General features: G+C 43.8%; 1 protein-coding gene across 1 annotated transcript in view; it reads left to right on the forward strand.

The window, feature by feature from the left end:
- Positions 1 to 360: 360 nt before the first annotated feature.
- ARHGEF38 (Rho guanine nucleotide exchange factor 38) overlaps positions 361 to 27601 on the forward strand; it is a 51121-nt gene continuing 23880 nt past the window's right edge. Inside the window, exons 1-4 of the mRNA XM_077815102.1 lie at positions 361 to 562; positions 14313 to 14503; positions 17569 to 17692; positions 26442 to 26589. Of these exons, the coding sequence (XP_077671228.1) occupies positions 361 to 562; positions 14313 to 14503; positions 17569 to 17692; positions 26442 to 26589 (665 nt within the window). The remainder of the gene's footprint in view (positions 563 to 14312; positions 14504 to 17568; positions 17693 to 26441; positions 26590 to 27601) is intronic.

A 27601-nucleotide genomic window follows, 5' to 3' on the forward strand; every position in this document is an offset into this window, starting at 1 on the left:
CATACCTCTGTGTTCAGAAGGGGCCCACTGCCCCCAAACATCGGGGTCACCCCGAGCGCGGCTTGCTAGCGCAGCCCTTCCCTTTGCCCGACCCCGGGCTGCTGGCCTCTCAGGTAGCAGGTGGCAGGTTGCCCAGTCAGGCTCCAAGGGCAGCAGAGGATGACTTCATAGGGGTGGAGCCTTGCGAGGCTGTAGTCGAGGTGGCAGGCAACCTGAGCCAGGGAACAAGTGAACTTGTGGAGTCAAAGACAGGTGAGCTGAGCTGATAGGCAGCTTTTGCACTCGCCTGGGAAACAAGCACTCAACTCAGCTCCCTAAGAATCGACAGTCTCCCAAGGAAGAGGGTTGTCACTGCTGAAAATGGAAACCAAAGAAGCCCCTGGGAAAGAAGGCATGGGAGCCAAGAGGAAGAATTTGACCTTCTTGAAGCACAGGCTGTACATGGTGGAGAGAAGGAAGACGGACACCGTTGTTGAGAACAGTGTTTCTGGGGACCAAGGTAACTCTGGCACTTTGAGGAGGAGCCAATCTGACAGGACGGAATACAGCCAGAAGTTACAAGGTAACGGGAAGAAAATGACTTATTTATTATTTGTATTGCAGCCCTATCACAAACCAGGACCCCAGGACCCCATTGTGCTAGGCACCCTAGAAATAGGGAACAAGCCAGAAGTCCCTCTCTCTAAAAGCTTAAAATCTAAGTGACCATCCCTCCCCCCATCCCAGCCCCCCACTGTGGTAACCATTCCTGGCTGGTTTTATATTTATAAATAATGCCACTTGCACAGGATTCCAAATGGGATTCATATGTCGCCCAGCTTTTTAAAGCCTATGTACAAAATATACATGGAACTGGAATCCTACTCTACATGTTAGCCATATTATCTACCAGTTCTTCAGTATTTTGAAAATATGTCTCCGCATGAGCTGATAGTATTTTGTGGAATGGGATATACACTGTCAAACTAATAGAGTGGCAAGGGATATTTTTGTTTAAATTAAATCTTGATTAAATTTAAAAGAAAAATTGTGTGTTCATCTCTTATCTAGATTGCATATGTCTGAATTTCAAGTATATCCAACTATGTGCCTTTAATGGTGACTCTGATTCAAATTATAAACCTACAATGACTTTTCAAATCCATGAATTATCTGACTCAAAATTTTGTCAATCTCTGAATTGGTTGGAAATTCAGCCCAGTTCTTCAAATTATGCAGAAACCTGTAAAATTACATAAATGTTTTATATAAACCCATGGGGACAGGAATTGTCTTATTTCTGTGTTTGTTCAATTCCTAGTTGGGGCTTTTGGGTACTACTATAACAGTACTAATCATAGAATCATAGAATATCAGGGTTGGAAGGGACCTCAGGAGGTCATCTAGTCCAACCCCTGCTCAAAGCAGGACCTATCCCCAAGTTTTGCCCCAGATCCCTAAATGGCCCCCTCAAGGATTGAACTCACAACCCTGGGTTTAGCAGGCCAATGCTCAAACCACTAATAGATGAACTATGACATCAGAATACCTTTCATGGCAATATTCTTGTATCAGGGAATAAAACAGTAATGTGTTTTACTACAATATGTATGGTTTTGGTGCGTTTAATAAAGGAATAGCATTCCCTCAAACAGAAAATATAATGTACATAGCTACTGATCTGTTGAAATGCAGTTAACAGATTTGGTGATGACATTCCCTTTCAGTGACTAAAATGCAACCTATTCAGATGTAGTAAGAAGTATGAAGAGCTTTAGGTTAATTTCTTAGGTTAATTTTTCCTCTCCGCAATACTGACTTTAAGGAAGAATTCACTATTAGTTAATTTGCTGCTGCTTTGTGAAAAACAAATCATGCTTTGGAATTTGAGTTACTTACAGCTTAATATTTTGAAAAAACAGTATTACTAATATAACTGTATTAGTAAAGTGGGAAAAATCTAACTTAATTGTTCTGTCCAGAGAGAAAAGGAACTTAAGTATTAGTATATACCAGAATACATGATAGGTGATCTTTGTTGAAGTTGCTGCTCCTTCTTTTCTCACACATTAGGCTTGAGTCTCTTCTCACTTATACTACTGTAAATCAGGAGTGAGGAAGTCACAGAAGTCTATGGAGTTACAGCAGTGCAAAACTAACAAAGTGAGAGAAGATCAGGGCTACTGGGTTTCAGAACTATACTCCTCTTCTAGTGAATTGTCATTCTTGATAGCAAAATGAACTGTAACCAGTTTGGAAAGGGCCATGCAAGTTTACACTTAGCAGATCTTTAGCAGAGATAATTCAGGGTTTATTTGTGGGGAAGGAAATCTGCAGGGCTGGTCAAACTTGTTAATAAAAATAAGATCTACAGAAGCACTGATCTGACAGTTAACAGTGTCTTATCAAACATTCTCTGATAGTGTTTTTTGCGGGGGCAGAGGCAGGGTTTAAGAAATTTTAGTTTAAGTGAAAAATGATAGCTTGACAGATCTGGCCACTCAATCCTGTTGAGAAGGCCTCACACATGAAAGATCTTGTCTACAAGTGAAGAACTTGTATTTAAGTGAAGCCTGTTTATATTAGGAAAATAGGTGAGAGTTTTGACTGTGCAACACCAGTTGAAACCCCTAAGGTAGGTGCGCTGTACTGGTGCAAAATAGGGCTCTCTAAAAACACCACCTCCCTGAGGGGCGTAGCTACCTAGCGCTGGTGCACTGTCTATACTGGGACGTTACAGCGCTTAAACTTGCAGCGCTCCCGGGGTGTTTTTTCACACCCCGAGCAAGAAAGTTGCTGCGCTGTAAAGCCAGTGTAGACAAGCCCTTAGACTGACCTAGCTATGTCACTATATAACCCCATAGTGTAGACACAGCCTATGTCAATGGAAGGGGTTTTTCCGTTGCTGAACGAACACCATCTCTGAGTGACGGTAGCCACATCAATCGAAGCAGAATATTCACTGGGGTGTGGCCACACTTAAAAGTGGTATCATCCTATGTTCTGAGAATCATAGTCAGGTTGACCTACCCCCAGTGTAGACATGGCTAGATTGACCCAAGAGTTCTCTCCACTTCTCAAAGAGGTGGATTAACTACAATTGATGTAGAAACTCCTTCTATCAATGTAGGAAGCGTCTACACTAAGGTGCTACAGCAGCTGCACCCTTGCTGTGCTTCCGTAGCATAGACATGGCCTAGAAGATGATGAGAGCAGCTATAACCCATGCTATGACTGTGCTGTTGTCATTCCAGCCCTTTCACAGGCACTAGAATGTACTTTTAAAAGGTTGTTAGGACCAAAGAAAAGTGCGTGCAATTTGTATGAGTAGAATTACAGACATGAAAAATCCATAATTCTTAAGGATTTAGGGCCTCCCCATGGATTTCCATTAGATTTTGCCATTTTCTACAGAATCTAAACTTTTATCTAAAAAGAGTTACTCGATCTCTGGTTGCAAAGATAACCAGGGGCACTCAGTTAGCTTTGTGAATCAAGATATTGAAACAAAAGGATTACAAGAGGTGTGAACTTCTCATTGTAAAGGCTTTTCACTTTAAAACTTAATCACTTAATTAGCAACATAGCTATGGAAATGTTAACTAATGATTATACCAGAAACATCCAGTTAATGCACTTATCTAGTATGAGTGGTCATTCAACATCTTGATGTTTCATTCATTTAAAAAATTCCTTTTGAGAAAGGCTGCACATTTTGCACTTCAATAGCATCATTTCATTCTTAAATTTCACAGTCAAGTCTCTCAGTATCTTCTGTAAGGTACTATTAGCCCCATTTTACATATGGGTAAACCTAGGCACCTACTGTTTGATGTCACAGAGCACCTCAGTCAGTGGCAGAACCAAAATAAAAAGGAACTTGGTTGGATTTCAGGAGATCTGAGTTTGGTTCCTGGATCTGCCACAGATTCCTTGGCTAAGTCATTTCTCTATACCACAGTTCTCTCCCTGGTAAAGCTGGGGGGTAATATGTTACTACAGTACATGGATGTCATGAAGATAATTCATTAATGCTTGTGATTTATTTAGAAACATTGGTGGGGTTCTTATATGTGCTTAGATGCATCTTAGGACTTCTGACTCCCAGTCCCCTGCAAATAATGTCATTTGCTTTTGACTGAATAAGTGAGGAAATTACTACTGTCCTTAACAATCATATAAAATGGTTAGTTTGTCAGTTTTTAAAACAAATTGTTGGTCTCCTTTCTAGTAAGATATGGTCTTTCCTATAAAACTTGGACCAACAGCAGTGAAAATCATTGTTATCTATGTAAACATTTATGTATTGCATCATAGCTGGGCTTGGACTACTCTAAGGCCTCCATCCTGCAAACACTTTTGTACCTGAGTGACTCGAGTTCAGTGAGTGTAGTTACTCACATGCATAAGTGTCTGCAGGATCCGGGCTTAAGCGAAGCCAAGTCTACACTTAGGGCATGGCTACACTTGCAGATGTAGAGCGCTTTGAGTTAAACCAGCCTTCGGAGAGCGCAGTAGGGAAAGCGCTGCAGTCTGTCCACACTGACAGCTACAAGCGCACTGGCGTGGCCACATTTGCCGCACTTGCAGTGGCATTGAGACCAGTGCATTATGGGCAGCTATCCCACAGAGCACCTCTTCCCTTTCTGGCGCTGTGGCTTGTGGGAAGGGGGCGGAGGGTGTGGGGCATTCTGGGTCCTGTCCCAATGCCCCGTGATGCATCAGTTCACATCCCAGCAATCCCTGTGCTTCCGTCCACGTTTGGCACCATCTTTCAACATTTTTTGTACTGCGTGCTCTGTCTTTCCTTTCCGTCTGCGGGAATGGAGCCTGAACTGCTGAGGAGTATGCTGACGAGTCTTGCCAGCACGTCACGTTTGGAAGTCGAGTTACTCCTTAAGCTCCAAACTGACAGTGAAGACTCAGACGATGATATCGACTCAAGTAATACATACGACACAAGTTTGCTTGTGGCATTCATGGACATGCTCACCACCGTGGAACGCCACTTTTGGGCTCGGGAAACAAGCACTGAGTGGTGGAATCACATCGTCATGCACGTCTGGGATGACGAGCAGCGGCTGCAGAACTTTGGGGTGAGAAAAGCCACTTCCATGGGACTGTGTGCAGAGCTTGCCCACCCTGCGGCGCAAGGACACAAAATTGAAAGCTGCCCTGACAGTGGAGAAGCGGGTGGCTATTGCAATCTGGAAGCTGTCAACTCCAGACAACTACCGATCGGTCGCTAACCAGTTTGGAGTGGGAAAATTAACCGGTGGAATCGTGTTGATGCAAGTTTGCAGGACTATTAATCGCATCCTGCTCAGAAGAACCGTGACTCTGGGTAACGTGCATGACATTGTGGCCAGCTTTGCACAAATGGGTTTCCCTAACTGCGGAGGGGCGATCATGGCACGCATATTCCAATTCTGGCACCAGCCCACCTAGCCTCCGAATACATTAATCGGAAGGGGTATTTCTCTATGGTTCTCCAGGTGCTTGTGGATCACCATGGGTGTTTCATTGACATTAATGCAGGCTGGCCCAGAAAGGTGCATGACACACGCATCTTTCGGAACACTGGCCTGTTCAGGAAGCTGCAAGCCGGGACTTTTTCCCCAGACCAGAAGATCACTGTAGGGGAAGTCGAAATGCCCATTGTGATCCTTGGAGACCCCACTTACCCTTTAATGCCATACCTCATGAAACCCTACACAGGGAGCCTTGACAGCAGCAAGGAGCGGTTCAACAACAGGCTGAGCCAGTGCAGAATGACTGTGGAGTGTGCTTTTGGCCATTTAAAGGGCCGCTGGCACTCTCTGTATGGGAAGCTGGACCTGGCCGATGACAACATCCCCTCAGTTATATCCGTGTGCTGTACCCTCCATAACATTTGTGAAGGGAAGGGTGAAAGATTCCCTCAGGCATGGAACTCGGAGGTTCAACACCTGGAGGCTAAATATGAACAGCCAGAGAGCAGGGCTATTAGAGGGGCCCAGTGCGGGGCTGCAAGGATTAGGGATGCCTTGAAGGAGCAATTTGAGGCTGAGAGCCATCAGTAATGTCTGGTGCCCTGCAGAGGCGTGAAGTGCAGTGACTCCAATGTTTGTAGGAACCAGTGTTTGCTACGCTGACTTGCAGTGCCTGTTGCTTTCCTGGGCTAAGGTATCCTTTACTTTATGCAATAATAAAGAATGTTTTCAAAGCCAAAAAATCCATTTATTGAAAAGAAAATTCATTTATTGAAAAGAAACACAACTGCTTGGGAAACAGAAAGGGCAAGGGGATGGGGTGGGGAACGGTACAATCACAGATTTGCATATGCCCTGTTCTCATACTCAGCCTTCCTGTCTGGAGTGGTGTGCAACGAGTGCTGCACTTCAGGATGCCTCTACTGCATGGTGATGGGCATTGAGTGCACTGGGTAAGGGTCATAGTTTTCAGGGCTGGGTGGTGAAGCTACAGGTGCTGGAGGCAGCTGGTGACGATAAGAACCCAGATGCTGGAGAAGGTGGGTTGGAGGTGACATGGGGGCACAAGGGAAAGAGGTTTTTGGACAAGGGGTCTAGGGTGAGGCGGGCACAGTAGTGCTCCGCCTGCATGGCTACGAGCACCTGGATTGAGTCCGTTTGGCGCTCCGTTATGCTTATCAGCCGATCCGTGCTTTGCTGCTAGAGCACCATGCTTTTGTGCCGGCGCTCCTCAGTCTGCTGGTGGATCCTCCTTTCACTGTCCCGCCACCCCTGCACTTTTAGATTCTCATTAAGGGACTGCTGCATGACTTCATGCAGCATGTCTTCTTTGCTTTTACATGGCCTCTTCCTAATTCGTTGAAGTCTTTCAGCTGGTGATAACACGGACGGCTGAGATCTCAAGGTTGCATCTGTAAAGGCAAAATGCAACACTTAACAGAGGCAACATTGTTCACACCAGACAGAGCAATGATTCCCCCGTACTTAAGGGCAAGCACAGTCTACACAATAGCATAATTTGCCCAACCCAAAGCTAGCGCACGTAACCCACGGGAGCCCCAAAATGGTGAGTAAGCACAGGGTCAAGGGGGACTGATTGTTTCACAGCTGTACTGTCCTCTAGGTTTCTGTGCCTTGGGGAGAGCCAACAGCTGCAGCAGGTCCCTATACTGAACACTCTCCCCACATTTTCCACAGGAGTTCGTCCTGGAAGATATCTCGCTGCTGAGGGTGACCTGGGAAGCAAGGGAGGGTCTTCTACTACAGTACGGCTTCTGCCCTGGCCCATATGCAGCTTGCCTGTGTGCAGCAATTGTCCCCCCGCCCCTCATGGCACAGTTAGCCTGACTAGGGCAAGGACCACAGTGGCTCTCCCAAGAAACCTGCTCAAGCGCATTGCCCAACTTCTGGATGAGACCTTTGAAGAAATCACTGAGGCCGATTACTGCGATGTGAGAGAGCACATCAACGCCCTACTCCGCATCTAAGCATGCATGGAGCCCTAACCCTCCTCGCCCCAAGAGCCCACACCGAATAACTTCCTTCCCAAAATGAAAGCTGCTTACCGGGAACCTCCTCTGGTGTTTGTCCTTCCCCAAGCACTGGCTGCCGTGACTGGCTACCTTCCTCCTGGCTTGACAGCAGCTCCTGGCTGCATACGTCTAGGGATGGCGGGGTGTCTTCCTCCACCTCAGCACCCTTGCTCCTGCTTTCCTCCTCCTCCTCCTGCCTTGTTGAACTGGGCTCTGAAGTGTCCATGGTGGTACTTGGAATGGAGGTGGGGTTGCCTCCAAGTATCGCATCGAACTCTTTGTAGAAACCACAGGTTGCAGGGGCAGCACCGGAGCGGCTGTTTGCCTCGTGGGCTTTGCAGTAGGCATTCCGCAGCTCCTTCACTTTAACCCGGCACTGCAGTGTGTCCCGGTCATGGCCCCTTTCCATCATGTCACCTTGATATCTGCTCGAAGGTATTGTAATTCCTACGGCTGGAGTGCAGCTGGGACTAGACAGCTTCCTCCCCCCAAACACTGATGAGGTCCAGCACCTCGCCATTGCTCCATTCTGGGGATTGCCTGGCTCATGGAGGCATGGTCACCTGGAAAGATGCGCTGAGAGCACTCCACGCCTAGCTGAGCAAACAGGAAGGGGATTTTCAAAATTCTCAGAGAATTTAAAGGGCAGGTCTGATGGTTGGTCACCTGAGGACAGGGCAGTAGAGTTCAAACTGATGACCAGAGTGGCTAGAACAGGCACTGTGGGACACTTCTGGAGGCTGATCAGAGCGCATTAACAGGCCAGAAAGTCCACACTGGCACCATGGTGCTCCAGTGGGGGTACCCAAAATGTTATTCCACTCGCTGAGGTGGAGTACCAGGAGCGCTCTAGCCGCGGAGTCAGTGCGCTCTACGTGCCTTGCTAGTGTGGACTCGTCGTGAGGTAGGGTGCCCGGGGCTGCTTTAATGTGCTCTAACTTGCATGTGTAGCCATGCCCTTAGAAATTAGATTGACCTAGCTATGTTGCTCAGGGCTGTGAAAATTTTTGCACCCTGTTCAACACAGTTAGGTTGACCTAACTTCCTGTATAGATGCAGCTAGGTCAACAGAAAAATTCTTCCATTGGCCTTATCCCCTTTAAGAAAGATGGATTACCTCCATCAGCTACAGTACTGTAGCTGAGCTGCAGTCATGTAAACGTAGGAGGAACACACAAAATATTGGAAGAGATTACTTATGTTACGTTTGTTTCTTTTAAAACTAGCTAGATAAGAGCTTGGCATAAGGGGATGAATTATTGTTTGTGGGATTATGGAAAAGGTGGGTTTCCAGAAAGTATCTGATGTAGGGATTTGCAGTATTTCACCTGAAGGTAATAAATATTTTTGAAAAATCTTCATGTTGGAAGTCTATCTAGTATTAATACCCTTGGTTTTGACTTGTCATTTTAGTGCTGTACTGATCAGCTGTAATATCAGATTGTTTGCAGTATTTTTGGAGGGTAGCAGCACTACCCTTTGATGTTATAAGAAGTCAGAGAACAACCCCTCTCCCAGCCTTTTTCTTTCTTCTAACCCTCACTGAACTGCACGCCTCTTCTTCCTGTCAGCTGACAGCTTTTCCAACCCCCTGCTACTGCATCTCCTCACTGAAAGCCCACATATTTCTCCCCAATTCCCTTAAACGCTTTGGACTATATTTAGATTTTAAATATACATAGAGCTAATTTCTTATTGCACTGCAAAATTTGTTGCTCTTTGAAACAGCTGGTTTCTTAAAAAGAAAAGGAGGACTTGTGGCACCATAGAGACTAACCAATTTATTTGAGCATAAGCTTTCGTGAGCTACAGCTCACTTCATCGGATGCATTCAGTGGAAAATACAGTGGGGAGATTTATATACACAGAGAACATGAAACAATGGGTGTTATCATACACACTGTTTTCTTGATTGAATTAAAGTCCAATTAGGGCTAAAAATTTACATAGATTACACTAGTGCAGTAAATATACCCATTGTCTTGAGATCATATCAGACAACAAGTCCACTTGTCCTTCCATGCTCAAATTTCTATTCAGTGAGCGTAAGTCTCCTTTACTTGCCCCAGTGTAAATCCGGAGCAACTCTGTTGAACTCATTGGAGTTTCACTGAGGTAACCTCTTTGGGGAACCATTTTTGTGTTCTATGTTTATACAGCACCTAGCACAATGGGGACCATGACTGAGGCTCCAAAGGGCTACTGAAATAGACATACTCTAAGGGAGTGAAGACTGAGACCGAATGTTTTTAAAGTGTATAGGATATCTATCTCCATACACACGGTCAGACCCACGAATAAACATTTTATTAATCAAAATTGTTAGATCCTGGGTCAGAGACACCTGACAATCCTTTCAGACTATCCATGCCAAAGCTTGACATGTGCATATCATTGGATGTAGCCCTTCCTCAGGTCTTCCATTACCAACATTAACCAAGTAGCATAAGACTGATATAAATACACCAGTCCATGACATATTGGAAAGGTTTATTTGCAGGTAATAGCACTAACAGTCAAGGCATTCTTCTGTCACACAGCAATAAGCTTTCTCTTCCTGCACATTCCCATGGGGATATCTCTACTCTCCTGTCAGCACACACAGAATTAACAGTCTAATGTCAAGGAACTGAAGAAAGGAATTTCATATAATATGTGGATTTTTTTCTATACCTGATGCAAAACAAATAATGACTGAGGGTTGAATTACCTAATTACAAACTATCTCTGGTCCTGATGTTCTGAGAAATTTCATTGCCCTGGCAACTCATGTAAACTCACATATACTATAATATTCCTCTTCTTGTGTTCTAAATACTGTATTTTTTTTTCTTCTTACGCACTGGTTATTTTCATAGCTTCTCTCTGTCATTACTTGGGTGAAATGCCCCTGACTGCAGAGTGTCAGCATAAGGCTTATGTACTGACCTTCTGCAGAGGGGGCAATTTCATCCTGTAGGACCACTAGTTTTGTTTTACAACATTATACTCACTGACATGTAACACACCATCAACTCAATTGTCCGACTCTCCTTCAATGAGAATATTGGGTATGTACACAGGAAGTAAGGACAGTGCCCTTGGAGCACATCTAGCATCCAATTTGACTACCTTATCTGGGAACTTAGGAAGACTCCTACTCCCAGGGCTGCCCGTTCTATGAAGTAGAAGGACTGGAGGATGGTGGATCTTCTGGTTCTGGCTTCTCCCAAAGCAGGCCCCAACACCTCCTGCAAGTTGCTGTTCTGTGAGGGAGCTATTGCAGAGGAGGGAGCTACTGTGTATTGCACACAAGGCATATAGTTCCACAAATCCTACCCAGACCCTCCTATTGCCAGGAGACCCTCTGTACCCGTGGAGGTAAGTGCAGGGATTTGCTTCTTTGTGATTATCTTTGAGGGATGTTTTTAGACTGTATATTCACAAAAGGAACAAGTAAAACACAGGTAGCTGCTTTGACAGTGTCATTACTTGGAGAATGTTATGCTCTTATAACCTAACATCTCTAAGGACAAAGGGACTGTATTGTACAACAATGGCACTGCGCCTAAGCAATGCTTCTTCTTTCTCCTCCCCCAGCCCTCACCAGACTTATACCACTGTTGATGCAGGTGCCTGATAGAAAAGAAAGTCTGCCTGTATTTGAAGTATGTGTTTGCTATAGCTGCATTCCTCAAGCTTTCCCTCTTTCCCTTCTGACCATAGAATCCTATTAATATCCTCAAAGGGCTCAAAAGCAATCAGCTGAACATAAAACCACAAGTTCTGCTGTAATCATTGATTCAGTAGCTCCCTTTTGCATTGTATAGAGACAGGCACATCCAAAGTGAAAAAGTAAATATATTTAGCAAAAATGTAGTTATATTACAAAAATACAAAGAAAACAAGATTTACTGAAATTTCTCCTAGCTATTTCTTAGTGTTGAGGTTGAGTATAGTTATTTCCTGGTACCTATATTATGTACCATATATTAAGACTAATAAGTGAGTACTGACAATACAAGGATTGAATTTGATCAAGCAATTTGAATGACAAATGAAAAGAACAACTCAAGGGTTACATCTTGAAGCCCAAAATGGAATGCAATAGTTTATTTTGTTCATTAGAAAAAAAAATTATAGTGTAAGGTTAGAATGTTTCTCTTCAATAAGTCTGTTTACATTCACATTTCCAATAATGTCCTATTAGTCCTGATAGCCAGGCAGAGTGATACTAGTGGGATTTTCCATGTTGTCCGGTGCTTTATGCACATTTTCAGAAACTATCTTATTCACAAGGTAGATAAATTATTTTCACATGCCACCTCAGTGGAAATGTTGATTTTTGCACAGAGATCACTACACATAAAACTTAAATGGATTCAATTCTGCAGAATTTTCAGTGGTTCACTCTGAAGTTTTAAGTATAGTCACAAATCAAGATTTCTATTTAAAAAATGAGTGCACTATTGCATAGAGGAAGCAGACGGAAAGCTCTGGCCCTATGTTTTTAGCTGGGAAATGAGAAGTAATTGGAAGGAGGCCATGAAAAGGTACAAATGATCCCTTTGTTCTCCTCTTTACCGGTGTGGGCCAATTGCTGGGTATAGCAACAGCCTGTTCATTTATTCCACTTTGCAGCATTCATGATGAATGGGTATTACAAGTGGATGCTGCTCCACTGAAGTCAGTAAAATTGCACCTGCTCACGTCAGGGCTGAATTTGATCTAAAAATCTGGATCAATTAGGCCTGGAGAGGATAAACATCCTTTGCCTAGTTTGCCATTTTGATGGCAACGTTTCAACCTGAAGAAGAAAATATTCACCCCTCCTGATCACCCCTCTTCTATTTTCACACCAAGGCTGAGAAGCTCAATGGTGGAAATAATGATTGCCCAAGAGAATAAAAAAAAAATCTAAGCAGAAAAGTCCCTAACTGGATAGGGCTACACATTTATTCAGGCTCATCCTTTGTGTTTGAAAATATCAAAATTGAGGCAAAGAAATGCTCTGATTAAAAAAACCCATGGCCACACAGGCTTACTAGTAAGTGTGTCATATAATGAGGGTAAGATTAGCAACACAACTGCCCTTTCAGAATATCCAGGGTCAGCACTCAGCATAATTATAGAAGATGATGATGACATGTCGGATCAATAACAATTTATGACCCATGATGATGAACAACTCAGAATATTCCATCTTGCAAGCTTGTTGGTTCTCTCATAAACATTATCACAAGTATCAGAGACCTAGTCCTTCATTGTCTTATGCAGGCATTGCTGGATGTTTATGACTCTTCTCCTGCTAAGCAGTTCATTCATAAACTACAGAAGATTCAATATTGGTTATCACCTTGCAAAAATAAAAGATACATCTTGTTACTGGCTTGTTAGACAATAGGGTGTATACAAAATGTAGACACAAATAGCATAAGAGTCTGGGTCTCAATAGAGGGTGCCACTGTATTGCCACTCAGCTGTAAGTCTCTCTGCTGTCAAACTGTTATACGAGTATTGCACTGACACTCAGTAATGGTATGTCCATTTTTTGGTGGTTCTATACACCATCTTGTGGCTAGCAGTATCTTAAACACCCTCCAAAGTCTCTCTTCCTATTAAGTGTTTTTTCCTGGTGAAAAAGAGGTAGATCTGTGCCTACAGATAAAATACACAACCTGTCTACGCAGCTCACACATAGTGTATCTGCCAGTTTGGCAAACCGAATGCCTTATGAACCTATGAAAGGAAGGAACCTCATTACAGACTTACATGCTCTGTGAAACATGCAAATTTCCTTCTTCTCTACCTGTAACACATATATGTGACTCACCAATATCAAAGGAACATTTCCGAATGTCTGGGATAAAATAGGTATTTTGGGTTTATTATAAGGAAAATTAGCCATGAGTGGCTGCATCCCCGTGTCTCCTGCCCTTGGGATCCTTTGTTACTGGATCTCACAGCTGACCTCATTCTCCTAGAATTTCTCAGCAATGGGCAACGGAACCTAATCAGATAGAATTACAGACTTCATCATCATCATGGACAGATGAATTTGTAGCACAACTTCCTGTATCCCTGAGCCACACATTCATCTCTTTCAACAGGGCAAAGGTTATTCCAGTGAGGCTCAGTTAAACGCAATCTTCACCTTACATAGGAAGTGAAATTTTTCCTGCCCCAAAGAGTTAATCTAGGGCCAAGATTTTATTTCTAAAGGAGTCAAATGCACAAATCCTAATAATTTTAAATGGGAGATATGCATCTAAGTCCTTCAGCTCTTTCAAAAGTCCCAGCCTAAATTTAAGATAGTAACCTGCCCCAGATGACCACAGCCTTATCCCATAACTGCCGATTGCAGGGTTTCTTCCACCAAAGCAATTGCTACTGGGCACTCAGAGACAGGTTAATTGGGCTACATGGACCACTGGCCTGATCCTGTATAGCAATTCCTATGTAGCTACTCTGCTGAATATACTTTTCCCCTCATTGCCCATGTGACTAGGGGAGTCTTCAGTGGACACTAGCATTGTTTCTGACCCCATATTCTCCCCCTGCACTAACACAGAGCAAACCCTGGAAGGAGCTATGCTGCTCGGTGCACAGGATTCCGACAGTGAAGCTCCCCATTCCAGGGCAGTGAAACCACGAGTCTGCTGCTTGTTTGGCTTTCCTTGCTTTGGCCAATGAGGCAGGGTTTATCCTTGTCTGAGATACACCAAGCATCTTCCATGACTCTGAATAGACTAAACATATATCAGTGACTTGAACCGGAGTAGGTATGACAGTGGGAATAAAGGTTCTTACACTACAGTTCTCATAAGTTTTCTGTGCTAAATTTTAACAGAAAAGATGGCCCCACAAGCTGGGTCCTTGTCACCCGTCACTTCACTGCAGGAGAATGAAGAGCAGCTGACCAGGCGAATGATGGCCAAGAGGGTAAAAATCATTGCAGAACTGGTGCAGACAGAGAAAGACTACCTCAGTGACCTGGAGCTGTGCATCAGGGAAGTGGTTCAGCCCTTGAGAAACAAGCAGGTAATAAAGTGTTGGGTTTATTTGTTTTGTGTTTTGGAGGAAAGGCTGATTTGACAGAGATCTGCATTCACCACTGCTCTGTCTGCAATCAACAATAAACACAAATGTCTGCCAAGGGATATGCAGGAATGGTGAAAAAGTGAATAGAAAAGTGAATAGAAAAGGTACAATTCTAGGCCTGACTTTTTGGAGGGGGGGTAGGTCTTTCTGCAGGGAGGGCAAGCAGGAATACTTTAAATGCTAAAGGCTTTCAGGGTGAAGCTCATTTCACCTGCATAAAGCTGGAATAAATGGGGCAGAAACAGGACTGCAGCACAGACCTCCTCACCCTGAACACCATGGCCATTATTCCAGGCTGTGAAATAGAATAGCAGCCTCAGCTCTTCCACGCTGCTTGGGCAGCCTCCTGTGTAATCACAGATTACACGTCCCCTCCCCTGACTTTGTCCCATCATTATGGAAGCTCCACTACACCAACTTCCCTAGTAAGGGGCTTGAATGTTATTCACACCATGGTGAATTTCACCCTTGAAGACCGCTTTTATTCAAACAAACGCATCCTGGTTGCTTGAACAGCTGTTGTGGGAAAATGCTAGGCAAGGCAACCCAGTGAGTCCTGAGGTATTTGCATTTTAGATAGTGAAGCTACATGTAAGCAGGATGGATCAGATTACATCTTTCCTGCGGGTCTTACAGCTCAGTTTATACCCATTCTGCTTTTCCACAGAAACTTCAAACTTGCTTGGCTGCTATTCAGAGAGAGCACATTTTTCCCCAAAAACCTTTGCAGTTTTGGGCAAACTGTGTGCTGGAGTACCAGCATTCCCTGCAGGTGGGAGCACTCACATGCTGGTTGTGCAACAGGTTCTGGCAGACAAATTTAAGTTGTCCTCCTACCTCACAGTCTACCAGGCCAGGTAGCTGCTATATGCTACTAGCACAGCTCAGAATCCACACTGGGTCTTTAGCCAGTTATCTGAACTGTGTATGTATGGTTCCATATGAAATAATTTGCCTGCTTAAGTTGTGCCAAACTATTTTTCAACTGCCTTGACTCCATCTCTCCTGGAATCCTATCTATTTTAGGCATGGCAAAGTGCATTAGAGGGTTGTGATTTGTGAACCACTCTAACATGTTGCTCAATTACAGCCTGATGTAGATCCTGCTGGTGTGCTCTGTAAGGTATTTAGTTCATTTTAACCTGCGCCCTTAGGGCCTGTAGCACAACACATTAGAGGGGTGTGATCTGTAAAGTGCTCTTATGTGCTTTGCTGGCACCATATAGACAAGCCCGTAGTAACCCTGCTGGTGTTACTGAGAGGACAACATTGCTCCTTGTCTCTCTTCCTCTCCTCTCTAGCTGCACTCACCAATTACAGTCTTGCCAATGTTGATGTGAGAGCTTTCTTCTCTGCAGCTCCTGGCATTTGGAACCACCTTATGTATCCATTTGCTGCTCTTCATACTGAAGACATTTTTTCCATTGTTTGCTACTTTTATCAGTTAGGCACATATACCAGTTTGCGCCTTTGTCATTATGTGCCCATGTATTTCTGAATACCACGTGCACATTGCATTAGGTAAGATATCAGAGATCCACTGATAAAAGACAAAATCTTATAAAAACAAGATCACAACCCTACATTTTTAATTTAACATAATCTCAATTTTTTAAAAGAAGGCTTTAAGAATGTCATACGCTTTTAAGATTATTTTTGAGGTGAATAACCACATTTGAAAGCTTGTTTTTTATTTATTTGAGGGCAGACTGCTTCAACAGGAAAAAAAATTGTGTCTAGAACATTGAGCTAGAGATGAATATTTCACATTTCCTAATGGAGCAAAAATGTTGTTAATCTCTATAATCAGAAATTAACTACACAAGCAATTAAAACATGATGTTGATTCTGTTACGGTAACATGCAATTTGATTCTCCTGGACTCCTTCTGTAAGCTGCTATGTAAACACACAGTTCTATTACTAATGGTTAGGCATGTTCAGAAGGACTAGCATATCTGCCAAAATCAACACTGCCTTTAGTTTTCTGCCTTTCCACATACTGGGTAACTCTAATTGTTCCATAACCTTAATGACTGTCCTTCTGTCCATGGAAGCAAGTTGCCAGTGTGAAGAGTATATTTTCAAATCTTTTTTTTTTTTTTTGCCTATTTCAAAATAAGCAGTGAGATAATTTTGCCCTATGTATTAAGATTTCCTGTTAGTGTAAATTGGTTTAGCTTCATTGAAGTCAATGAAGTTGTGCCAGTTTGCATCAGCAGAGGGTTTGGCACACAGATTATATTAATGACTAACCATAAATCTACATATGCAGTGTTGTTGTAGCTGTGTTGGTCCCAGGATATTAGAGACAAGGTGGGTGAGGTAATTTTTTATTGGACCAACTTGGTTAGAGAGACAAGCTTTCAGGCTAGGAAGAGCTCTCAGGCCAGAAGTTGGTCCAATAAAAGGTATTACCTCACCCACTTTGTCTCTGTAATAACCATAAATCTGTTTATTTTAGCCAAAATACACTGCCTTGATTTTACTCCTATCTCCTCACATAAAATGGCCTCTTCTAGTCCAGAAAGGTTATTTGCCTGATATGTGGCATCTAAGTAAACAAACAATCAGGGCTCAATTTATGCAGCCTCTATGGGTAACACCATAAAGGGATCAGATTCTCTCATAATTGTCACTTTCAGTTTTACTGTCTTTTTTCTTTGTGAGGAAGTAAGTAAACATTTTAGCCAGCTACAGCTCTTCCTTTAGCTAGCTAATAATATTTACCTCTCTCCAAGACACACATATTCCTTTAGGAATTGTTCAAAATAAGTTTAAATACACTTGATAAAGTGCCCCTTGTTAACTGCTTTAGCCCAGTTGTATTAATTAAAACACTGCACATGTGTCCTTGAAATTGCAGCAAGGATGTTTACATAGGCTTTTGCAAAAAGTGGCATGTCCTGGAGTTTTGAACACTTGAGGCTAAGCAGGAAAAAGCCTGCACTATTCAGTGTCCCTCCTTATGCTTCTATTAGTTTCTCAATATTTGTTTTCTATCAGATTGTTAGGTTTGACGTGGCTGGCTTGTTTAGCAACATTGAAACAGTCCATCAAATATCAGCCAAACTGCTGTCATTGTTGGAAGAAGCCACAGCAGACGTGGAACCACCCATGCAAGTAATTGGTATGTTTATTGTCTTTTTGAATCCTACAAAATGGTATGAAGGATAATATAAGAACATTCGTCCACCCCATACCCTCACCAGCCTTTGTTCTAATCTAGTGCCACTTCCATTGGGAGCAGGCCCTTACTAAATTCCCATGATAATACATAAAAATAAAAAATGTACAGCCTATCTAGTGATGTATTGCATTCACATTAAAGGCTGGATCCTGTAGCCCTTACTCCATCTTTACTTGATTTCAGTGGGGGAGTAAAAACTGTAAAAGGGAGTCCTGACGACAATGCCACAGGTACTAACCACAGAGCCCACTCCCCCAATTTGGTATTTCCTACTAAGATAATTAGGCAAACTTTCATATAGTACTGTGATAGTAAAGAATTAAAAAATGATTGGAAAAATAAAAATATCAAAACATCGTCGTACTGATGTTTACCTGCAATATATTATTCAGCCAAGAATTATTCAGATGTGAGCATGCTGAATAGAGCAGTGGTTCTCAAACTTTTTTTTTTTTTGTGGACCACTTGAAAATTGCTGAGGGTCTTGGTGGACCATTTAATGATCTTTCCAAATGTTGTTTGTACCGTTAGCTAACTATTGTAAAGCGCTTTGGATAAAAGCTGTATATAAAAAGCCATAATAATAATTAACATTTTTTTGTTCTTCAAATAAAAGCACACAACTCATTTTAATATCAGTAGTCTTACCTTTCTGATGCGATGCATGTGCCTTCTCTCCCCCACCATGGCAGCCCCCAAGCTGGGACTGGGAAGGGGGGTCAGGGTCTCTCCCTCTCTCACCTGCTGCGGCAGCCCCCAAGCTGAGGCTGGGAAGGAGGGTCGTCACTCCTCAGCAGCCGCAGCCCTGGTGCAGGTGAAAGTCGCCTCTTTCTCTGGCCGCCACAGCCCTGCACGTCCCAAATTCCCCCCACTCCCTCTTCTCACCCCACTGCCTCCCCACCTACCTCATACTTCCCCCACCTCACCCCACTTCCCACTCCCACCTACCCCCTATTCCCCCAAAGTCCACCACCTCACTTTACATGTGCATCTTCTCCAGGGTCCAGGCACCTCATGAGTGAAACCACGCCTGCGCGGCTCCACTAATTAGGTGGGTGGCCCTTCATTCTCTTGTGTGCAGCCACCCAGGCACACACCTTAGAGGGAACTATCCGTAGACCGCCTCAATGGAGCTTGCCGACCACAGTTTGAGAACTTCTGGAATAGAGTTCCAAACAGGGTGTGGCTCATGGTCAACAAGGGAAGGTAAAGCAGAAGACAAGCTGTGCATTTATTTCTGTAGTTTGCAGTTGTTTTAATCAGATGGACTGATTACATACATCATGACAGTCACACGTTCAAGAATTCTTGTGTGGTTTTAAGGATGTGATAAATCCGCTCTTTAGGTTATTAGACATTACAGGCCCATTATGCCGATGCAAGCCGCTGGACCCCTGGAGTATGGGAAGCACCTACTGTGCTCCCATACTGGGAGAGGAAGGTGTTTTGCCTCCATAAGGCACAAAATCTCCAAGGGCACTAGGGTATGTGTGCTCAGCTGTGGCACTTGCTACACTTCTAAAAGCATGGAGGCAGCACTCCCATCAGTGAAAACCTGCTAGTGCTTACTGGTGCATAGGAAGGACAATTCCACCCCCTCACCCCGTCTTGGCCAAAAAGTGCTTCCTAAAGCACTGGAGCAGACTCCTACTGCTTGCATTCCTAAGCACAACCCACCACATTATGGCTGTCTCCTGCATAGGTGCACTGGGAGGGACAGAGGGTTTCCTTGTGCTGTCTTCCCTTCACAGCCAGCCATAATTTACCCCTAAATATATATGCAACAGTTTTATTGGATAAGAAATCCAATTTTGGATAATAAAAATTCTATAAAAAATTTCACATACTTGAAGAGAGATTTCACTTTTAAGTCCCATTTATTTTCTACATCACTTCCTCGCAAATCTATGAGGGCTTGCTCAGCATTGGACCCCTCTTTGTGGCAACATCTGAGGATTAGCACCAGTCAGGTCTGATGCCCCCTGCCAATACTTGTTCAAGCCACATTCCTCCTCGCTCTTCTCCTCCTCATGGAGCTCCCTCTTCATGACTCAGCCCTCTAGCCAAGTCACTGTCTAGTCCTCCCTTTCCAGGGTATCAAAGGCCCACTGTATCAGCTGTTCATATGCTGTTTCAGACAGTCTTCTCCTCCACGGCCAGGCCCTATGCCACTTCCCCAGTGGCCAGTAGCCACTCTATGTCTAGCAACTCTTGTTTGCTTGCTCCAAAACCCTGTTGCTGTTTTCCTAGATTCTTTCCTACTTCCCTCTTTGACTACTTGCCAAACTCTGTAGCCTCAAACACACCTCCCTTCTCCCAGGGAGTGACTGCAAACTATTTCCTCTGCAGCACCCTTCTACTTCTCATCCTGGTGGCTTTATACAAGTTCAGCCTGCCCCTGCCCAGCTGGGCTTCACAATCAATTAGTGCTTGTTTTTCAAACTTAAATCTCCTTCCAGGTGTAGTGGACCAACCTATAAAAAATAGGAGTTAGCAGAAGAGAAAAGCTTGATTAGTATTAAAACACAGAAAAAGAAGTAACATTTATTATTCTGTAGTTTCAGCTTCCAAAATCTGTTAGTGCTTTCCAAAAGTCAAGAGAATGAAACCTGAGCAGCAGAGATGGGAAAGAATTCTTAGCCAGACTATTTAACCATCTTTGTATTTTGTCAACAGCTACTTAATTTCAATGACTAATAAACATTTTGGGGGAAATAAGTTTTTGTTAAATATGCAACACCATTGCCCAAGGTATATGATAATACTTTATGTAGGCTCTGAGTCAGCCAGAAGATCCTCCAACAAAACCAGAGAAGATCAAATTTGGCATTCGTTGGGTTTTCGATTAAGACAGAGGAGATCCTTCTTCTCCTGTCTCAGAATTGCCCCCAGTAGGCAGCACGAGCTCTTTTTAAATTGCCTTCTGGGCGTGGCTCTTCTAGCTGCTGGAAGACCAATTCTCATTGGTTCTGCTAGCAGCTGATCCTGCATGGTCTCTCTAGGCAGCTCCTGAAGGTCTAAACTGACTGCTGTTTTCTCCCAAAAGGTACCTCTTTTGGGTACGGAGTGTCAAGGTGAGAGAGCCTCTAGCAGGGAGCATCAAATGCCTGGTACATCCCTTCATACCAAGCTTAATTCAGAAACCTTTTGCAGACCCACTTTAATGAAAGCTGTGCACGTTGCTTAGCAAATGTGCTCACCTCCCATACTCAGAACTCAACCAAGCCATTACGCACAAAGAGTAGTCAAAGGGTAGTTTGGGGTTTTTTGTTTTTTGTTTTGTTTTTTCCAAATTAGTCATAAGCCTGAGGCAACATGCTATAGAGAAGCCCCGTGTTCTTGCAAGAGAATTGAAAAGAAACTATAATTTGCCACAGATTTTAACGCAGATGATGCTTGGTCAAAGTACTGATCTTAGTAAGTCTGTATCCTGTTTGCCAAGGCACCCAGCTCAATGTAATTTGATGAGACTGTGCTGTTTGATGGTATTTCAATAACTGTGCGTCATGGTGATTCACACACCTAATAAAAAATGTTGCATTGTATCAGGCAGTTGTTTCCTACGCAGCAAAGGGAGTCAGTGTTTTGAGTTCCTACCGTGTCTGGGAGAAAAGACAAACAATGTCATCAATTTATTAGGTATTTAGCTATTTCAATTTAGCTATGGAAGCAGTATGGACATAAGAGTTAGTTATGAAAATATATGTGGGTCTGGTTCAGATGGATGGCTAAACCATATTGTGTCAATGACTAGAGTGGGCAGGATAGAGCTGAGAAAAGGTGAAAGAGTGATTCCTTCTTGTGACATTAGTTTCTGAAAAGAGGTAGTAATATCATTAGAGAGCCTTTGCCATCCCAAAGGGATAACATGTGAAGATAGCTTTGTTTGTGGGGTTCTAATATTCAGTGTACGGGGTGTAAAAACAAGCCCCTGAAAAAACAATTGTCTTGAGGAAAGGGAACAAAAGAGGATCCCAAAAATAATTTCTGACTCTTTAACCCATTCTCCAGTGGCTAGGGGCTAAAAATATATATATTTAATGTAGACATTTTCCCAATGTACAATCTTTCTCTTGAATCTAACCAGTCAGTGTGAGGTTGGGCTGCAGTGCTAATTCACCAATCTGACACCAGAAATGAGATAGGTCCTGTCTATATTTGAGAAATTTTCACTCGTGTAATAACATCAATGTAGTTAGTTACACCAGGGTAAATCCCTAACATAGACACACTTACCCAAGTAAATTGTACCAGCATAAACTCTACTTTATATCAGTGCAGTGTGCTCACTAGGGGGTTTGGCCTGGTAAAACTACATTAAAGTTGCCTATTTCTCTATTGTAGAAAGGACCATAATGTAGTTGGTTTCCATTTTAATGTCCCCTGGTTCTTGTATTAAGAGAAAAGGCAAATAGGAGCACCTCACTTTACCTTCTCTAATGATATTCCTTATTTTGTGTACCTCCATCATGTCCCCTCTTATTCATCTCCTCTAAACTAACCAGCCCTAGTCCTTGTCTACACTTAAAACACTGTAGCGGAGCAGCTACACCAACCTATGCCAACTGGAGGGCTTCTCCTGTCAGTGCAAGTATTTCACCTCCCTCAGGAAGAATTGTCTCGTCAATCTACGCTGGGGGTTAGCTCGGCTTAACTGTGTCATTCGGGGTGTAGTAGTTATATTTACCGAATTTCCTAGTGTAAACCATGCCCTAGTCTTCTTAGGGCTTGTCTACACTTATCGGGGGATTGACGAGCGGCAGTCAATTTAGCGGGTCTAGTGAAGGCCCGCTAAATCGACCGCAGATCACTCTCCCTTCTACTCCTGTACTCCACCAGATTGAGAAGAGTAGGGGGAGTCAACGGGAAAGCGTCTCCCGTTGACATCGTGTAGTGTGGACCCCGCGGTAAGTAGATTTAAGCTATGTCGATTTGAGTAATGCTGTTCACGTAACTCAAATTGCTAGCTTAGATCGAATTTCCCCTGTGGTGCAGACAAGGCCTTATTCTCTCTCCATGCCTCAGTCTCTTCATGCCTCTAATTATTACTGGTATCTGTCTCTGGACCCTCTTCTTTTCGTGTATCTTTTTTTAGACTGGGTGACTAGAACTAAACACAGTATTCCAAGTGGGGAGGTACCATTGATCTACATAATGACCTTATATTATTTTCTGTCACATTCCACACATCATAAAATATTATTCACCCTTTTGAATATATTGAGCAGAGATAATACACATTTTCCAGTTCTCCTCCTCCTGTATATTTTTTTTCTCTCCCCATTCACATAGGAATATGAAGTTTTAGAAATTTCAGCAAGGCTTCAATTTACCATTTGACCCCTTCCCTTTGTTGTAGACACAGGAAGCACCCCTGAAAGCTCTGGGGAAAGGTTGTTTCCCTCATTCAAGCGTTTCTGGGGTTTCATCTCCAAGACCAATTTACCAGAGCACTCTAGAATGCAGTACAGGAGAGCAGTCAGCTTTGGAGTCCCCAGATTACTCAGAAGACTGAGACTGGAAGTAATACCAGTCCTCAAAGACAACCCAATAGTTTGGACTATATAGAGCAGGGGCGGGCAAACTTTTTGGCCTGAGGGCCTCATCGGGTTTCCGAAATTGTAGGGAGGGCTGGATAGGGGAGGCTGAGCCTTCCCAAACAGCCAGGCATGGCCTGGCCCCCGCCCCTTATCCAACACCCCTGTTTCTCACCCCCTGACAGCCCCTTCCCCAGGACTCCTGCCCCATCCAACCCCCCCTGTTCCCTGATGGCCCTCCCTGGACTCGTGCCCCATCCACCCCCCTACCCTCACTCCCTGTCCCCTGACTGCCCCCGGAACCCCTGCCCCTGACTGCCCCCTGCTGCCCCATCCAACCCCCCCCACTTCCTGACTTCCCCCCCGAACCCTGCCCCCATTCAACCCCCTGTTCCCCGCCCTCTGAACGCCCTGACCCCTATCCACAGCCCCGCCCCCTGACCACATCCCCGAACTTCCCTGCCCTCTATCCAATGCCCCTTGCTCCCTGCCCCTTTACCACGCTGCCTGGTGGCTGGCGATGCTACAGCCACATCGCCCAGACTGCCAGGACAGGCAGCTGCGGCTCTGCAGCCCTGCCACCCAGAGCATTGTGCCGGCAGTGCAGTGAGCTGAGGCTGCAGGGGAGGGGCCAGGGACTAGCCTCCTGGGCCAGGAGCTCAGGTGCCGGGCAGGAGGGTCCCGCGGGCCAGTTGTGGTCCATGGGCCATAGTTTGCCCAACTCTGATATAGAGTATACTGGAAGCTGCCATAATAATTTACCTATGTCTGTGTTGGTTGCTTCAGTTCATATGGTCTGGGACAGAGAAGAACTTTAGACTTAGGAAATACATCTATCATTTGAGTCAAATCAGTACATAATCTCTTGTTTAGCAACAACATAAACTCCAATGAATTAATCTGGCATAGTGGCACACTGTACTAATGCACAGATTTTGTGGAGCTCATTTATTTTGTGGAAGTGAGTAACACTTTTGGTCGTATTTGGGAATTTGCTGAGATGAACTGTGAGCCTGTATTTGGCATTTGTGGTGCAGACAACAAAACTGTTGCTCTTATCAGAGGCTAATACACTAACGGTTGTGCTGAACACTCGCAGCTCCTATTGAAGTCAGTGGAAATTGAATAGTCAGCATCTCAAGGCTTGTCTGCAAGTGTTCAGCACGTGAATAACATAGCTGAAGTTACGAAACTTAGATCGATTTCCCCCCCATAGTATAGACCAGCCCAAAATCAGAACTAAGGGAACAGGACCCAGTGAATGTTTATATGGTTTTCCTTGCACTGCTGGATAATAATGGTCTATACAGAGTTAATAGGAAAGTCAGTCTTCAATGAATGTTGCTAGCTGTTGGTATTATCATTTATCACAGAGGATACAGAACAGAGATGATGTAAGTACCTTTGCCTACAGGAGTGGTTCCCAAACTTATTCTGCCGCTTGCGCAGGGAAAGCCCCTGCCGGGCCGGGCCGATTTGTTTACCAGCCGCGTCCGCAGGTTCGGCCAATCGCAGCTCCCACTGGCTGCGGTTCACTGCTCCAGGCCAATGGGAGCTGCTGGAAGCAGTTTGGGCCGAGGGATGTACTGGCCCCCTCTTCCAGCAGCCCCTATTGGCCTGGAGCAGCGAACTGCAACCAGTGGGAGCCGCGATCAGCCGAATCTGCGGATGTGGCAGGTAAACAAACCGGCCTGGCTTGGCAGGGGCTTTCCCGGCACAAGTGGCGGAACAAGTTTGGGAACCACTGGCCTACAGGATTCTGGTAGATTTCTGATTTGTGGTCCTACACTAAGTGAAATGAACTTTGGTGGTCTTATCTCAGTCATTGTTCTTTCCCTATTCACACCTTAAAACCAACACATATTAGACAGCCCAGTTAACCTTCTCTGCTATGAGGAAAAAAACAGAGTTGTTGTTACTGTGGAAACGGAATCACTTTCACTTCAAGACAGAGTGGTTCATACAATGAATTATGAGATGGAATGCAGTGGTCAGGCTGAAAGGCAACACATACACTGCACTTGACAGCACTGTGCTTGACCTGTGAATGGGGCGATGGATTCCAATTAATGTATCATTCTGCTTTTAACTTTAGTCATTATTACTATAACTCCAATGGAACCTTCTTGTTTATAAAAGGAGAAGAATCTGACTGGTTGCCACACAGGTGTAATTTTTCTATAAATGCCCTATACAGTAGTTCACATTATAATTATTATTTATTATGTGCATTATAAGGTACATCTTGCTGTTGATCCTGGCACCATTACTTAGGGTTAGAATTACAAACAATAAAGCCACTCAGGAAAACAGATGTACTCAGCTTACTGTCTCTTTCTAACAAGGAAACCAAGCTAGGAGGTTTATGGTGGGGGTGCAGGCTGAGGGAGTTAGGCACACAAATCCAATTTATATTCAATAGGAGATGGAAGCACATTTGAAAATCCCAAATATAATTCTTAATGGTAGAATAGTGTAGGGTGTGGAGTGTGCGGGGAAGAGTATGTAAGCGTGTTCCTTTATCCTTTTCCATTTTGGTTGCATGTAAACCTAAATGGTATATAATAATGACTCCAGTCCACAGTATTTCTTTGGTTCTCAGTGATGTGAAGAAAAACTCTATCCTGGGCCTCAACTGTTGTTACTTCAGTATTCTTCAGAATAAATCAAAAGAGACAAACAAATAGACTAACAGGAGGCTGGAGTCATTATTCCTGTTATGACCCATTTAGGTTTATATGCAGCTGAAAAAGCATCAAAAAGAAAATTAGCATGCTTACGTTCCTTCCCCCTGACGCCCACACACACCACCATTCTTCCTTTAAGAGCTAAACCACCCAGTCTGGTTTACTTGTAAACTGATGGGGATTGGGCACGTTGGGGGAAGTGGGGGAAGCGGGGGAGGAAGAGAGCATTTCATACCTTTCCCTGAGGGAATTTTTGTTCTTTCAAACTGTTATAATGGTGCCCAGCTATGACAAAGATGAGCAACTGAGAAAGGCATATGATAAATAATGCACATACACACACAAGGTAGCTTCTAAGGAGAGTAAAGTGGAAACCAGCATTTTTAGCTCATGACTAATGTTGTGGAAAACGCCTTCTGAGATGCTGCTGTCTGGCTTGACATGCTTTGTTTTTCTCTTTAACAGGGGAAGTGTTCTTGCAGATTAAAGGCCCACTAGAAGACACATATAAAATCTACTGCTACCACCATGACGATGCGCACGCCATGCTTGAATTCTATGAAAAGGATGAAGAACTGAAACAGCATTTAAAACACTGTGTACAGTCCTTAAAGTAAGATCTTTTCAAATGATGATTTCCGTCCATAGTCAGCTGCCTAGCAGGGAACATTTTAAATGGATGTAGATGAAAGGTCCCCTGTAAATCCGGAGTTTTATGAGGCTTGCTGGGAGCTCTGGCTTAAGCTGCTTTCATGAAAAGATGACAAGCCAGGGGCCATGATTAGATTTCTTTCTCTCTAGGATGGCCAAAAAATAGCACAAGGAAGGTTTCTCTTCCCTTAGCATCAGTGCCCATACTGGCAGAGAAATGCAGTATCATAAACGGTGTTGAGAGAACCTTGCCCAAGACCCCCAAAGACCTGTCACACACTCCCCCATCTGCTGTAATTCTGTCAAATGTGTGTGCACAGAATAACGTCACTGGAATTAAAATGTCACGTGATTGTAGCTATTTGCTTTCTCGGACAACATACTCGTGCTTCTGTCTCCCTACAGCTTTCTCAGGCTACAGGGATTAGAAGTGACTGCACTATTAGCTACTTTGTGTTGTGGGTGTTAGAATTCACAGTTAAGACATGCTGTGACTGCCTGAATGGCAAGTGAATTTGCTCAGTTCCACAGCTTCAATTTCCAGTTCTTTAGAGAAGTTCTATTCAGAGTTGGCATGGAACAGGATAATGTGACTTAATCCTAAACCTAGCCATGTGAATCTGTGTCATCTCTTGATGTAGAGCACCTCAATCCCAACCCTCAAATTCACTTTTCGTCTCTATTGTGCCATCTAGTCCAATAGCCTATCTCTGATCCTGGCCATTGCAGGATGCTTCTGTGGGAGGAAACCACCATAATGCATTTAGTTACTGGATTCCCCAATTCAGAGCTTTGCTAAGCTTTTCATAGCTGGAAGTGGCTCTAAACTATATCACTATGATGTCTTTTTCCCCCACTTTGTTCTTTCCTGCTTAACCCTTAATCTTTTTTCAGGAACTAATAGAAAAAAAATCACTATGTGTATTGCATTGTGGGTTTTGCTTTTTCTCTTCCTTGGTTTTGTTTACAGTGAC

The sequence above is a fragment of the Eretmochelys imbricata genome, chromosome 4, assembly GCF_965152235.1.
Source record: "Eretmochelys imbricata isolate rEreImb1 chromosome 4, rEreImb1.hap1, whole genome shotgun sequence".
In the NCBI taxonomy this organism is placed as follows: Eukaryota; Metazoa; Chordata; order Testudines; family Cheloniidae; genus Eretmochelys; species Eretmochelys imbricata.